Raw genomic sequence first — 15,979 nt, forward strand, 5'->3', positions numbered from 1 at the left:
TTCACCAAAGATCTACACCACCTCAAGGGGACCCCAGGCAGAAAACAAACAGAACTTTCTAGTTTCTGTGTTTCTCGAGTTTTCTAAATTGAAGTGCGGTTGATTTCCAACATCATGTTAGTTTCAGGTATACAGTACCGTGATTCTGTTATGTATATATAGAAAGAGTATGTATTTTTCAGATTCTTTTCTCTTACAGGTTATTACAAAATATTGAGTATAGTTCCCTGTGCTATATGGTAGGACCTTGTCAGTTATCTATTTTATATATAGTAGTGTTTATCTGTTAATTCTAAACCTATAATTTATCCCACCACACCCCTTCCCCTTCGGTAACCATAAATTTTTGATTAGCAGTAATTATGTGATGTTCTACTACATGATTTCCTCCCCCCAGAGGGGAATGGGGTTGTTTCTTTTTTCAGCAAAAATGCCTATACATCCTGTCTCCTCCTTTACCTCTTCGGAACAGCCCTGAAGAGCTCCCGAGAGACTGGCTCTTGGACTTGTCTCAGTAAGGTGACTGAATGAATATAAAGTAATTCTCAGCTTTTAGGTTGTGCTTTTCTTCGGTGGACAATACTGAGTGATGGATGGATTGATGGTGAGGAGCTGGCTTCTGCAGCTGTGGGAGGGCCAGACAGGTCTGAAGTCTGCCAGGCAGGCTGTCAGGAAGGGACGGCAGAATTTTCAGGTCCAGGATGACTCTGCAGTCCAGGGCAGAATTTCCTCCTATCGCCAGATCTTTAATGTAAACACCCCTGCAAGGAACCGTTTGCCTTTCAAGGCGGCATGTTCACAGATTTCCTGGATTAGGGTGTGGACATCTCTGGAAGGCTGACAGCAGCCCCTGAGTGGCCACCGCCCTTCCTATTCATTCATTCTCTCATTTTTCCCCATGTGGCCCACCGAAGGCCTAGGCCTGTGCGGAGGGCCGGGGGCACAGAGGGAGGCAGCCTGTGGCTCCGCCCTCGGGAGAGGCCACCGCGGAGGCTGAGGCCATCAGAGAAACAAATGGCTGCGGTACAGAGTGGAGGCCGGGTTCTGAGGACTCTGGTGACACGGTGGGGGGTACGATCCGGGAGGAGAGCACTGGACGGCTGTCTTGTAAGGAGGAGGAAGCGTGTCTGTGGGGACAGGGACTGTGCCGGGGACTGAGGGAAGCTGTGGCTAGAAAGGAAGGGGACCCTCTCTGCCGTCAGATGTACTCCTGTGTGGCAGGAGGGGAGGGAATCGGGTTCTAGGAAAACAGACTCTGATGTACCAGGGAATAAAAAGCAAAATTCCCAAGATTTCTGAAGACAACAGTGGAGACCCGAAGTGATTGCTGAGGGGCCTCTGGTTAACTCTTGACCCCTCCCCACTCCCACCTGCTCCTTTTATGATCGAGTGTGTGTGTGTTTGAGAAGCAGAGCCAGATGGAGAGTTCAGGCGGGACCAGGGAGACCGGGGCACGTTTGCTCAGCCCTTTGTCCCACAGAGAGTGGCCAAAGAGAGACCCAGCCAGGTCCTCCTGCCAAGGGACCCACTTGAGGCTGGGGTGTTGCCAGGCTGGGCTGGGCCTCACTGCACGGGTGACGCCTATAAAGGCCTCTCCTCTCATCGGCCTTTCCTGCAGCTTCTCCAACTGCTAAGTGCTAAGGGGCACCATTTACAGGGAGGACTGTAAAACAGATTCAGGCTCCCACCATTGAAGCTGAGTGAATGGGGTGGGGGAGGGGGTTGGGAGGGCTGTGGAGTTCAAAGCCTCTTCTCTGCTGTCACATTAGGGCGCTTCCCACCCTCGTCCCTGGCCCAAGGCCATCAGCTCAGGAGAAATCCTGCCCACAGTTACAAAGCCCCAGTTACTTCCTGCTGCCATTAACCACATCTGCAGCCCATTCAAGAAAAATCTCCAGAAAAGCAACAACTATGTCTGCCGGTTTACCACACTATCCCCAGTGTCTCCACAGGTCTGGCACTCGTTGGGGATACAGTAAATGCCCTCTTCCTTCCTTCAATTGTTGCACATTAATTAGTCTACAGTGTGGCAGGCAGGTGCTATGCTGAGACTCGGGGCTTTTAGACCTTTCTTCACTTTACAGCTGAGGAAAGGGAGACTCAGAGAGGTTAAGTGACTTGCCCAAGGTCACACAGCAGGTAATAGAGTGGATATTTGGATCTAGTTCTTCTACCTGACTTTCTTCCACTTGACCCAAAGTATTGCAGTGTGGAAGTGTGGAGACAAGGAGAGGGGGTGGCCTACTGGGGTGATGGCCAGAACAGCAGAAGATGAGGTGGGACAAACGGGCTGGGGCAGGGTTATGATGTGCATCGATGGTCAAGGGAGGGACCCATAGGATGCGGCCTTCATCTCGTGGGCCACAGGGACCAGGAGCTTGTTTCTGCTTCAGGTCCTTATTCAACTAAAGTAGTCTCAGGGAGGGGCTTGTCACAGTGTTCAGTTTTCTCATCTGAAAAATGGTACAAATATATTGATGTTTTAGAAATCCCAGTGGAAAGTCTGAGTGAAACATACCAGGGCTAAAATCCACGTTTGTGTTTTTTGCAGTTTATTTATTGTAGCTGATTTCTAGTATCATAGTGTCGTGACTGGAAAGATGCTGGATATGATTTCAGTTTTCTTAAATTCATCAAGCCTTGCTTTGTAATCCAGCATGTCATCTATCCTAGAGACAGTTGCGTGTACATTTGAAAAGAGTGCATTTTCTGCTGCTTTCAGATGGAATGCTTTATAAAGTCCATCTGGTCTAAGGTGCCATTTAAGGCCTGTGTTTCCTTATTAATCTTCCGTCTGGATGATCTATCCATTGGTGTAAGTAGAGTGTTAAAGTCCCCCGCTAGCTCAGATGGTAAAGGATCTGCCTGCAATGTAGGAGAACCACGTTTGATCCCTGGGTTGGCAAGATCCCCTGAAGAAGGCAATGGCTAGCCACTCCAGTATTCTTGCCTGGAGAATTCCATGGACAGAGGAGCCTGGCGGGCTACAGTCCATGGGGTCACAAAGAGTCAGACACGACTGAGCTACTAACACACACACATTATTTTGTTGCTGTCAGTGTCTCCTTTTATGTCTGATAACTTTTGCCTTATATATTGAGGTGTTCATACATTGGGTGCATATAAACTTAACAATTCTTATATCTTCTTCTTGGATTGAATCCTCAGTCATATGTAGTGTCCTTCTCACTGCTATATTTAAAATGAATAACGAACAAGCACCTACCGCATAGCACATGGAACTCTGCTGGATGTTATGTGGCAGTCTGGATGGGAGGGGAATTTGGGAGAGAATGGATACATGTATATGTATGGCTGAACCCCTTTGCTATTTACCTGAAACTGTAACAACATTGCTAATTGGCTATACCTCAGTTCAGTTCAGTTCAGTTCAGTCGCTCAGTCGTGTCCGACTCTCCGCGACCCCATGAATCACAGCACGCCAGGCCTCCCTGTCCATCACCAACTCCCGGAGTACACTCAAACTCATGTCCACAGAGTCGGTGATGCCATCCAGCCATCTCATTCTCCGTCGTCCCCTTCTCCTCCCGCCCCCAACCTTTCCCAGCATCAGAGTCTTTTCCAGTGAGTCAACTCGTCTCATGAGGTGGCCAAAGTATTGGAGTTTCAGCTTTAGCATCAGTCCCTCCAATGAACATCCAGGATTGATCTCCTTTAGAATGGACTGGTTGGATCTCCTTGCAGTATAAGGGACTCTCAAGAGTCTTCTCCAACACCACAGTTCAAAAGCATCGATTCTTCGGCGATCAGCTTTCTTCACAGTCCAACTCTCACATCCATACATGACCACTGGAAAAACCATTGCCTTGACTAGACGGACCTTGGTCGGCAAAGTAATGTCTCTGCTTTTTAATATACTATCAAGGTTGGTCATAACTTTCCTTCCAAGGAGCAAGCGTCTTTTAATTTCATGGCTGCAATCAGCATCTGCAGTGATTTTGGAGCCCAAAAAAACAAAGTCTGACACTGTTTCCACTGTTTTTCCATCTATTTCCCATGAAGTGATGGGACCAGATGCCATGATCTTTGTTTTCTGAATGTTGAGCTTCAAGCCAACCTTTTCACTCTCCTCTTTCACTTTCATCAAGAGGCTTTTGAGTTCCTCTTCACTTTCTGCCATAAGGGTAGTGTCATCTGCATATCTGAGGTTATTGATATTTCTCCCAGCAATCTTGATTCCAGCTTGTGCTTCTTCCAGCCCAGCGTTCCTCATGATGTACTCTGCATATAAGTTAAATAAGCAAGGTGACAATATACAACCTTGACGCACTCCTTTTCCTATTTGGAACCAGTCTGTTGTTCCATGACCGGTTCTAACTGTTGCTTCCTGACCTGCATACAGGTTTCTCAAGAGGCAGGTCAGGTGGTCTGGGATTCCCATCTCTTTCAGAATGTTCCACAGTTTATTGTGATCCACACAGTCAAAGGCTTTGGCATAGTCAATGAAGCAGAAATAGATGTTTTTCTGAAACTCTCTTGCTTTCTCCATGATCCAGCGGATGTTGGCAATTTGATCTCTGGTGCCTCTGCCTTTTCTAAAACCTGCTTGAACATCTGGGAGTTCACGGTTTACATACTGCTGAAGCCTGGCTTGGAGAATTTTGAGCATGACTTTACTAGCGTGGGAGATGAGTGCAATTGTGCGGTAGTTTGAGCATTCTTTGGCATTGCCTTTCTTTGGGATTGGAATGAAGACTGACCTCTTCCAGTCCTGTGGCCACTGCTGAGTTTTCCAAATCTGCTGGCATATTGAGTGCAGCACTTTCACAGCATCATCTTTCAAGACTTGAAATAGCTCAACTGGAATTCCATCACCACCACTAGCTTTGTTCGTAGTGATGCTTTCTAAGGCCCACTTGACTTCACATTCCAAGATGTCTGGCTCTAGGTCAGTGATCACATTATCGTGACTATCTTGGTCGTGAAGATCTTTTTTGTACAGTTCTTCTGTGTATTCCTGCCACCTCTTCTTAATATCTTCTGCTTCTGTTAGGTCCATACCATTTCTGTCCTTTATCGAGCCCATCTTTGCATGAAAAGTTCCCTTGGAATCTCTAATTTTCTTGAAGAGGTCTCTTGTTTTTCCTATTCTGTTGTTTTCCTCTATTTCTTTGCATTGATCACTGAGGAAGGCTTTCTTATCTCTCCGTGCTATTCTTTGGAACTCTGCATTCAGATGCTTATATCTTTCCTTTTCTCCTTTGCTTTTCGCCTCTCTTCTTTTTACAGCTATTTGTAAGGCCTCCTCAGACAGCCATTTCGCTCTTTTGCATTTCTTTTCCATGGGGATGGTCTTGGTCCCTGTCTCCTGTACAATGTCACGAACCTCCGTCCAGAGTTCATCAGGCACTCTATCAATCAGATCTAGTCCCTTAAATCTATTTCTCACTTCCACTGCATAATCATAAGGGATTTGATTGAGGTCATATCTGAATGGTCTAGTGGTTTTCCCTACTTTCTTCAATTTAAGTCTGAACTTCGCAATAAGGAGTTCATGATCTGAGCCACAGTCAGCTCCTGGTCTTGTTTTCGCTAACTGTATACAGCTTCTCCATCTTTGGTTGCAAAGAATATAATCAATCTGATTTCGGTGTTGACCATCTGGTGATGTCCATGTGTAGAGTCTTCTCTTGTGTTGTTGGAAGAGGGTGTTTGCTATGACCAGTGCATTCTCTTGACAAAACTCTATTAGCCTTTGCCCTGCTTCATTCCGTGCTCCAAGGCCAAATTTGCCAGTTACTCCAGGTGTTTCTTGACTTCCTACTTTTGCATTCCAGTCCCCTATAATGAAAAGGACATCTTTTTTGGGTGTTAGTTCTAAAAGGTCTTGTAGGTCTTCATAGAACCGATTAACTTCGGCTTCTTCAGCATTACTGGTTGGGGCATAGGCCTGGATTACTGTAATATTGAATGGTTTGCCTTGGAAACGAACAGAAATCATCCTGTCATTTTTAAGATTGCATCCAAGTACTGCATTTCGGACTCTTTTGTTTACCATGATGGCTACTCCATTTCTTCTAAGGGATTCCTGCCCACAGTAGTAGATATAATGGTCATCCGAGTTAAATTCACCCATTCCAGTCCATTTTAGTTCACTGATTCCTAGAATGTCGACATTCACTCTTGCCATCTCCTGTTTGACCACTTCCAATTTGCCTTGATTCATGGACCTAACATTCCAGGTTCCTATGCAATATTGCTCTTTACAGCACCGGACCTTGTTTCTATCATTGGTCACATCCACAACTGGGTATTGGTTTTGCTTTTGCTCCATCCCTTTATTCCTTCTATAGTTATTTCTCCACTGAGCTCCAGTAGCATACTGGGCACCTACCGACCTGGGGAATTCCTCATTCAGTATCCTATCATTTTGCCCTTTGTTACTGTTCACGGGGTTCTCAAGGCAAGTATACTGAAGTGGTTTGCCATTCCCTTCTCCAGGGGACCACATTCGGCTGTGGTCCATGTGATTAGATCAGCTAGTTTCCTGTGATTATGATTTCAGTTTGTCTGCCCTCTGGTGCCCCCTAGCAATACCTACCGTCTTATTTGGGTTTCTCTTACCTTGGTCGTGGAAAATCTCTTCACAGCCGCTCCAGCAAAGTGCAGCTGCTGTACCTTACCTTGGACGAGGGGTATCTCCTCAAGGCCCCCCCTCCTGACCTTGAACGCGGAGTAGCTCCTCTCGGCCCTCCTGCGCCCGCGCAGCCACCGCCTGTTGGACGTGGGGTAGCTCCTCTCGGCCGCGGGCCCTGGCCTCAGGCGTGGGGTAGCTCCTCACGGCCGCACCTCTTTGCGTGGCTCGTTGCGCCCGGGCCCGGCGTCTCTCGCGTCGCGTCTGCGCCGCCGGGGCCGGCGTCTCTCGCGTCGCGTCTGCGCCGCCGGGGCCGGCGTCTCTCGCGTCGCGTCTGCGCCGCCGGGGCCGGCGTCTCTCGCGTCGCGTCTGCGCCGCCGGGGCCGGCGTCTCTCGCGTCGCGTCTGCGCCGCCGGGGCCGGCGTCTCTCGCGTCGCGTCAGTACAAAGTAAAAAGTTAAAAAAAATCATATGTAGTGTCCTTCTTTGTCTCTTGTAACAGTCTTTATTTTAAAGGCTATTTTGTCTGATATGAGTGTTACTACTCCAGCTTTCTTTTTTATATGTATATAGCAACAGTTAGAACTGGACATGGAACAACAGACTTGTTCCAAATAGGAAAAGGAAGGACGTCAAGGCTGTATATTGTCACCCTGCTTATTTAACTTATATGCAGAGTACATCATGAGGAACGCTGGGCTGGAAATACCACAAGCTGGAATCAAGATTGCCGGGAGAAATATCAATAACCTCAGATATGCAGATGACACCACCCTTATGGCAGAAAGTGAAGAGGAGCTAAAAAGCCTCTTGATGAAAGTGAAAGAGGAGAATGAAAAAGTTGGCTTAAAGTTCAACATTCAGAAAACTAAGATCATGGCATCTGGTCCCATCACTTCTTGGGAAATAGATGGGGAAACAGTGGAAACAGTGTCAGACTATTTCGGGGGGCTCCAAAATCACTGCAGGTGGTGATTGCAGCCTTGAAATTAAAAGACGCCTACTCCTTAGAAGGAAAGTTATGACCAACCTAGATAGCTTATTAAAAAGCAGAGATATTACTTTGCCAACAAAGGTCCGTCTAGTCAAGGCTATGGTTTTTCCAATGGTCATGTATGGATGTGACAGTTGGACTGTGAAGAAAACTGAGTGCCGAAGAACTGATGCTTTTGAACTGTGGTGCTGGAGAAGACTCTTGAGAGTCCCTTGGACTGCAAGGAGATCCAACCAGTCCATCCTGGGGAAGATCAGTCCTGGGTGTTCATTGGAAGGACTGATGTTGAAGCTGAAACTCCAATACTTTGGCCACCTCATGCGAAGAGTTGACTCATTGGAAAAGAACTCTGATGCTGGGAAGGATTGGGGGCAGGAGGAGAAGGGGACGACAGAGAATGAGATGGCTGGATGGCATCACCGACTCGATGGACGTGAGTTTGAGTGAACTCCGGGAGTTGGTGATGGACAGGGAGGCCTGGTGTGCTGCGATTCATGGGGTCGCAAAGAAGCGGACACGACTGAGCGACTGAACTGAACTGGTAAGTCTATTTCTTCGTTTCTTTTATTTTTGGTTGTGCTGGGTCTTTGTTGCTGTGTGGGCTTTTCTCTAGTTGCAGCGAGTGGGGACAACTCACTAGTGGTGTGTAGGCTTCTCATTGTGGCAGCTTCTCTAGTTGGGGGCCACAGGCTCTAGGGCACATAGGCTTCAGTGGGCTCTGCAGTTGCAGCTCTCGGACTCTCTAGGGCTCAATGGTTGTGATACACCAGCTTAGTTGCTTCACAGTATGTGGAATCTTCCCGGATCAGGTACTGAACCTGTGCCTCCTGCATTGGCAGGCAGATTCTTTGCCACTGAGCCACCATTGAAGCACCCACACTCCAGCTTTCTTTTGCTTTCCATTTGCATGGAATACCTTTTCCATCCCTTCACTTTCAGTCTATATGTGTCTCTAGATCTGAAATGGGTCTCTTGTAGACTGCATAAATATGGGTCTTGTTTTTTTATCCATTCAGCCAATCTATGTCTATTGGTGGAGCATTTAATCGGCAGTTGTTGAGATGAGTGTTATTTTGCTGTTTTGAATTTGTTTTAATAGGTCTTTCTTTCCCTTTTCCTCTTTTGTTCTCTTATGATTTGATGACTATCTTCAGTGTTGTGTTTTGATTCTTTTTACTTTTTTGTGTGTAAACTCATTATAGATTTTTGATTTGTTACCCTTAGGTTTTGGTACAGCAGTGTATATATATATATATAAATAATCATTTCAAGGTGGTCTCTTAATTTCAAATGCATTTAAATACCTTGTATTTATACCCTCCTCCTATCATGATTATTTGTTTTAATATCATATTTGTATGTGAATGGTTTCCTGCCTTTACTGTATGTTGGCATTTACCAGTGAGCTTTTCCATTTCATATTTTTTCTTGATTCCTGATTGTGGTCTTTTGTTTTCCCTTGAGAAATTCTTTAGTATTTGTTGTAAAGCTGGATTGTTGGTATGAATCATTTTAGCTTTTGCTTGTCTGTGAAGATTTTTACTTCTCCAACAAATCTGAATCAGAGCCTTGCTGGGAGGAGTATCTTTGGTTGTAGGTTTTCCCTATCATAAGTTTAAATATACAGTGCCACTCCCATCTGGCCTGCAGAGTGTCTGCTAAAAAATTAGCTGTTAGTCTTATGAATATTCCCTAGTATATACATATTTTTTCTCATAGTGATGCATCCTGAAACAGGTCTGTCTCTCCACTGTCTCCCCTCAGACTGTGGCTCCTTGACAGCAGTGCTGTGTTTTATTGTTATTATTGTTTTGGCTGCACTGGGCCTTTGTTGTTGTGTGCAGGCTTTCTCCCGTTGCAGCGAGCACAGGCTACTCTTCATTGTGGCGTGTGGGCTTCTCACTGCGGTGGCTTCTCTCGTTGCAGAGCATGGGCTCAGCACTTGCGGTGCACGGGCTCAGTTGCCTCAGAGCAAGTGGGGTCTTCCCAGGTCAGGGACTGAATCCATGTCCTCTGCATGGGAAAGCAGATTCTAAACTACCAGACTACTGGGGACATCCTCCTTGTATATTATTTGTAGCTTTTAATATTTTCTCTTTTTCATTTTTTTCAGTGTAATTATTATGTGTCTCAGCATGTTCCTCCTTGGCTAATCCTGTATGGGACTATTTCTATATTTCTATTTGTAGTTTTATTTTTTCTATTTGTATTTTTATGTATATAGTGGTGAGTTATGTTTCACTCTGAACTTGGGTAACTGTTACCTTGCCCATGTTAGGGAAGTTTTCAGCTATTATCTCTTCAAAGATTTTCTGAGGCCCTTTCTCTTCTCCTGGGAGTCCTACAACACAAATGTTGGTCCATCTGATATGGTCCCAAAAGTCCAATAAACTCTCATTTCTTTTCATTCTTTATTCTGCTCCACAGCAGTGGTTTCTACCTCTCTTCCAGCTCACTGACTCGTTTTTCTGCCTCATTTATTCTGCTATTGGTTCTTTCTAGTATATTTTTCATTTCAGTTATCGTATTCTTCAACTGATTGTTTTTTATCTTTTCTAATTCTTTGCTAAAAATTTCTTGTAACTTCTCATTCTGTTCATCCATTCTTTTCCCAAGATCTTGGATCGTCTTTACAATCATCACCCTGAACTCTTTCTCGGGTAAATTGCCTATCTCCACATCACTTCGTTCTTCTGGGATTTTATCTTATTCCTTCATCTGGAACATATTTCTTTGCTGTCTTTTTGTTTAAATTTCTACTTGTATGAGTTATGTTTCTCGACTTTGGAGAATTGGCCCTTTGTAAATGTCCTGACTCTGATGCTGGGAAAGGTTGGGGGCAGGAGGAGAAGGGGACGACAGAGAATGAGATGGCTGGATGGCATCACCGACTTGATGGACATGAGTTTAAGTGAACTCCAGGAGTTGGTGATGGACAGGGAGGCCTGACGTGCTGTGATTCATGGGGTCGCAGAGTTGGACATGACTGAGCGACTGAACTGAACTGAAATGTCCTGAGTCCCAGCAATATACTCCCCTCTTGTCACCCAAGGGCCAGGAACCAGCTGGTGTAGGTAGTTCTGACCTGCGTTTGCACACTCACTTCCGCAGGCTACAAGATCAGTTTTCCTGCTTCTGGTGTCTGCCCCCTGGTGGGTGAGGCTGGTGGAGAGGCTTGTGCAGGCTTCCTGCAGGGAGGGGCCAGCGTCTGCCCACTGGTGAATGGAGCCAGGTCTTCGCTCTCCAGTGGGCAGGGCTCTGTCAAGAGGTGGCTGTGGGCTCAGGAAGTCTGGGAAACCTGTATGCTGATGGGTAGGACTGTGTTCCCAACCTGTTGGTTGTCTGGTCTAAGGATTTCTAGTAGTGGGGCGAGTTCAGGTCTCAGTGCCAAGGACCTGATACCTGCCTGCCGCGAGTTCACATAGGTGAACACTCCCCGCTATGTGCACCACCAGATTTTATGACCCCAGAGAGAGCCACAACTGCCCCCACTTCCAGGAGATCCTCCAAGACTAGAAGGTAGGTCTAGCCCAGGCTCCTATGGAGTTACTGCTTTTGCCCCGGGTCCTGGTGTGTGTGACATCTTGGGTACACCCTCTAAGAGTGGAGTCTTTCCCTCAGTCCTGTGAAGCTCCTACAATCAAGCTCCACTGGCCTTGAAAGTCAAATGATCTGGGGGCTCCTCCTCCTGATGCCAGACCCCTATGCTGGGAAGACTAACGTCGGACTCAGAGCTCTCGCTCCTGGAGGAGGACTCCTGCAATATAATTATTCTCAAGTTCGTGAAGTGCTCACCTGAGTGAGATGGGATTTGACTATATTGTGAGTGCACACCTTCTACCGTCTCATGAGTTCTCCTAATTTAGGTCTTTGGATGTATCTTTTTTTTTTTTTGTAGATTCATCTTTTTTATCAAGAGTTGTTCAGCAGTTAGTTGTGATTCTTGGTGTGCTCCTGAGTTGAGTTCAAGGTTCATTCTACTTTACCAACTTGCCTCCCTTCCAGCGGTTCATCGATTTTAATGATCCACATGCCCATCCTTTCCTTTCCATCAGTAGTTAAGGTTTAACTGATAAACTAACTCCTAAAAGCAGGCTCTTCCAATACCAGAAATCACCAGTGTCACTGGCAAAGCCCACTGGGGTCCCCAGGAAAAATAAGATGGAATCTAGGTGATAGGTCTACCCTCTTCCTTGGTGCTTAGTGTAGTTTCACTTGTGTACAGAGGGCCCGGTGCAGTGGATTGCACGCAGCACACTGGATTCACATTCTCAGCACAGAACCACTGGGCCAGACGCTTGCCAGCCATGTGCAGAAGCTGGCTTTTGTGCTCATAACCGTAGTCTGGATGCAAGATTTGGAATTTTCCAGAAAAAATAAGCAACTGAGCAGAGTTAGGGATGAAGGTCTCTAATGCCAGCAGTCAGAGACCAGTGGGAAAGTTGACTGCTCAGTGGAGGCAAGTGAAGAGGTGAGCACCTGCTGGGACCAGGGTGGACGGTCCACCTCAGGGGCCAGCAGTGAGGAGGAATGAGCAGGGGGAACAAGAGAGGCTGGACGAGGAGGGGCGTTAGCATTTAGGCTCCACGGACACACGTGGATGCCTGGGGAGGGAGCAAGGACCCCCTCCCTTCCACAAGGGACTTTGGAATCTGTAGACCCTGGGCTCTCATGCTTGGGCATGGTGGGTGGTCAGGCAGCCGACTGCTCCCTTCCTCTTGATGTGCAGAGGTGGGTACCCTCCAGTACTTCCCAGGCACAAGGTGAACAGCCAATCTGTAGGACCTCCAGGGGGAGAACTAGTATTTGTGGGTCCTGTAGTGAGTTAAATGGTGGCTCCCCAAAAAGAATGTCCATGACTTAATCTCTGCCACTGTGTATTGACCTTAGGTGGAAAAAGGTCTCTGAAAATCCTTTAAGTGAAATATCTTGAGATCAACATTGATTACCTAAATCCAATAACTAACATTCTTATAAGAGACACAGAGACAAGACAGAGTACGTGGAGAAGAGACAGGCAGGATGGAGGGGTGCAGCCACAGCCAAGGAACACTGCAGCCACCACCAGCTGGGAGAGGCGGGGAAAGCCCCTCAGAACTTCTATGGGAGTGGGCCCCCACTGATAGGAAGAAGGGCCCCAGATTCCAGTGCTGGCCCCCACCCACCTCTCCCATCACCTCCTGCCACTCCCTTCCCAGGGCCTGAAAGTGCACCTGCTCGGAGGCTGGACAGGTCAGCTGCTGGAGGTCTGGCAAGCATCCGGTCTAGGAGCCTGCAGCTCTCCTGAGCAACCAGGCCGGCCAAACAGTGACCTGGGTTGGTGGGGAGAGGGGGCCTGCATGCAGATAGGCTGCTAGACCCCACACCCTGAATCAAGTGCGAGCCCGATCCCTTCTCTAAGGAGAGGCTTTTCCTCGCCCCCCTTCTCACCTGCAACTGCAGGGGCAGCAGTCTTTACTGCCCTCACACTCCCAGTGCCTGGTGAGGGCCTGGTTTACACTCAGCCTTTGTTGAAAGAATGAAGGAACGAAAGCTGACAGTCCTACGGAAAGCCTCTGCCCCAGCACCCACAGGCTTAGGCACCAACTCCCTCATTCCTGCTTCTACAGCCCCGGGACGAACCTCCAAGCGGCAGGCTTTGCCTTGTCTAATGACTAAGGAACCTCCGAGAAGCTGGCCTCTCTAGCCCCGGAGCCAGCTCAGTGTCCAGCACGTAGGAGGTGCTCAGAAACTGAAAGGAATCAAGATTTATGAGACACTTGTAGCATCCTTGAATCTGGCCAACCTGCCTTTCTGCATGACCACCACCCCCTATTAAAGCCTGGGCCCCAACCGTGCTGCACTCCTGGAAGCTTCCAGAAATCGCACAGAGGAGGTACCTGCTGCAGAAGCAAAGTGCAGTCCATTCCAGGGGGCCCAGATACAGCGCCTTATAGGCCACCTGCTGCAGTTCACAGACAGCCCAGACACGTGGCTCGTAGCACAAGGATCTCTTTTATTGTGACGCTCAGTGGAAAACGCCTGGAAACCAGCTCACTGTTGTGGTGACAGCTGCAACCATGCTAAGGCACTTTCATTATATAAAAAAGGGCGGGGTGGGAGTCCTGTCCACTCCTTTGTGACAGCAACTGGGACCTGAATTCAGAGCTTTTTAGGCATATGTAGCTTTAATATATCTTCATGATTTCTTAAGAGTTTGTTTCCTTAAAAAAAAAAAAATGCCTTCTTTGCCATAAGTCTAAATGCAGCATATACAAAATACTTAGGAATACAAGGAAATTCAGCCACCAGTGTAGACCAGTGTAGGACAGGCTATTCTCTCCTAGACGTGCTTCTGAAGGAAAGGCAGTGACAAAGACTGTGAATTTCATCACTTATTACAGTGAGAGGGAGAAAAGACAACCATGTTTTCTTTTTCTTTTAAAAATGTCTGTGCAGACGGCAGCATCTTGAGTTATACTGAGTCAACCGTGCTGATCAACTACCCTCGGGCCCCAGTCCTGGCCCTTTCCACTGCTCTGGCTGTCAGACTCGGGACAAGTCCCTTAACCATTAAATATATTTGGTCCCCAAGAGTGTTGGGAGAGGCCACTGCTGGCCTTTCCAGCTTGGCCCCTGGGCCCCGCCTGCTCGGCCCAACAGCCCCGCTGCGGCAGGGATGGGCTGTTCTGGGCCACAGAGGGGAAGGGGTCATCATTGCACTTGAGACACTTGAAAAGCAGGAAGGGGACAGTGGCGCTGCCCAGCGGGGTCGGGAGGAAGGCCCTTCCCTCCCCGCCCCCAGATCCTGTGCCCTGCACAGAGGTGGAGCCCCCGGGTCTGCTCATGGTGGGCCACCCAGAGTCCACGGGGACAGGGGGGCCGGTGGGGCAGGGGATGTGAGGTCACCAAGTGTGATTGCCAACAGCAAGGGAGGGAGAGGGAGGAGCTGGTGGCGGAGGCAGGGGGAGGTGGCAACTCCTCTGGGGCGCTGGGCTAGCGAAACTCCTTAGTCTGAAGAAAAATAGATTCATAGAAAACCCTCTCGCCCGTCCCCGGAGGCCTGCTCCTGCCCGCCTCGCCTCACCATCTGCACTCCGTGCAGAGAGGGCGGGAGATCCGGCTGGCCACTCTGTCCTTGGGCCCGCGCCCAGGACCCTGATTCTTTGGTATCAGATTCGGGGTGGGGGTGGGAGGGGAGCAGGGGGGCTGCAGCAGAGGAAGCCGAACACCCTCAGGGAGACCTGGGGGACAGGCGGGGTGGTGAGGGGGGCCTGAGGTCCTGGCCGGGGGGGACAAGGTGGGGTCACAGTCACAGCAGTCCCCAGAGGGAGGAGGGGGTGCTGCGGGGGCTGGGGAGGGGAGGCGGAGTCGTTGATGTCCGTCTCCGGGCAGCAGGAGAAGAAGAGCCGGTTACTCGGCAGCTCTGGCCTCGGCAGCTTTGGCCTCAGCCCCGTCGGCTTTGCCATCCACCTCATCGTCCGAGCAGTCACTGGCACCTTTCCGAGCCATTCGGCGGGGCACAACAAATGGCAGGTCCCCACGCCTGGGGGCAGAGGCAGCGGTTAGCAGGGCTGGCCGAGGTGCCACAGCACAGCTCATGTGTTTCAAAGCAACGTCAGAGGAAGACTAGCTCCTGACATCCCACGGGAAGATGCAATGGCGGGGCCTCGGGGGCGGGACAAGAGGCCTCACAATAAGGGGGTGACTGAAGCTTCCTGCTTTCACCCCAAACACCAGCAAAAAACTGTCAGGTAATAGGGGCTGATTAACAGGAGGCACAGTGGTAAAGAATCCGCCTGCCAGTGCAGGAAATATGGGAGACGCGGGTTCGATCCCTGGATTGGCAAGATCCCCTGGAGAAGGAAATGGCAACCCACTCCAGTATTGTTGCCTGGAGAATCCCAAAGACAAAGGAGCCTGCTGGACTACAGTCCATGGGGTCTCAAAGAGTTGGGCACGACTGAGCAACTAAACAACAGACGGAGAATCAAGAGCAGACAGAGCCACTTCTGCAAAACACCACCCTCTGGTCACACTTGGTACCAAACGGGTGACATCGTGAGACACAGGCCGACAGGGCACAATGTACACTAACAGGCATCTCTTCCAGTCCCGGATAAGAAAGCCAGCAACGTACACACTGACTAGACTGTTGCTTTTATGCTTTAAAAAATAAAAAGGATCACTGGGAAAAGGAGGTCAACAATGAGAATCTTGACCAAAAAGGCCCTCTGCCTCAATCATTTCATGCTGCCTTGATCGGGACACTTCTTTGAGAAACGCCAAGCAGCCCTCTCCACCTGATCAGGGTTGGAAGATTGACCTGAGCTGTGCCAGGGACTGGCTGGGTGGCCTTGAGCAACTTCTAGTTCACAAAACCTGAAAACGTTCTCATCAGGTTTAAGGACC

At 48.6% G+C, this 15,979-nt stretch overlaps 1 protein-coding gene across 1 annotated transcript in view; it reads right to left on the reverse strand.

Moving 5' to 3' along the window:
* Positions 1–13,563: 13,563 nt before the first annotated feature.
* MYH9 (myosin heavy chain 9) overlaps positions 13,564–15,979 on the reverse strand; it is an 88,236-nt gene continuing 85,820 nt past the window's right edge. Inside the window, exon 41 of the mRNA XM_055396450.2 lies at positions 13,564–15,113. Coding sequence (XP_055252425.1) covers positions 14,981–15,113 — 133 coding nt within the window. The 3' untranslated portion in view covers positions 13,564–14,980. The remainder of the gene's footprint in view (positions 15,114–15,979) is intronic.

This window comes from Moschus berezovskii, chromosome 6 (assembly GCF_049115385.1).
Source record: "Moschus berezovskii isolate FMDL1 chromosome 6, NW_MosBer_1.0, whole genome shotgun sequence".
NCBI classification, from domain to species: domain Eukaryota; kingdom Metazoa; phylum Chordata; class Mammalia; order Artiodactyla; family Moschidae; genus Moschus; species Moschus berezovskii.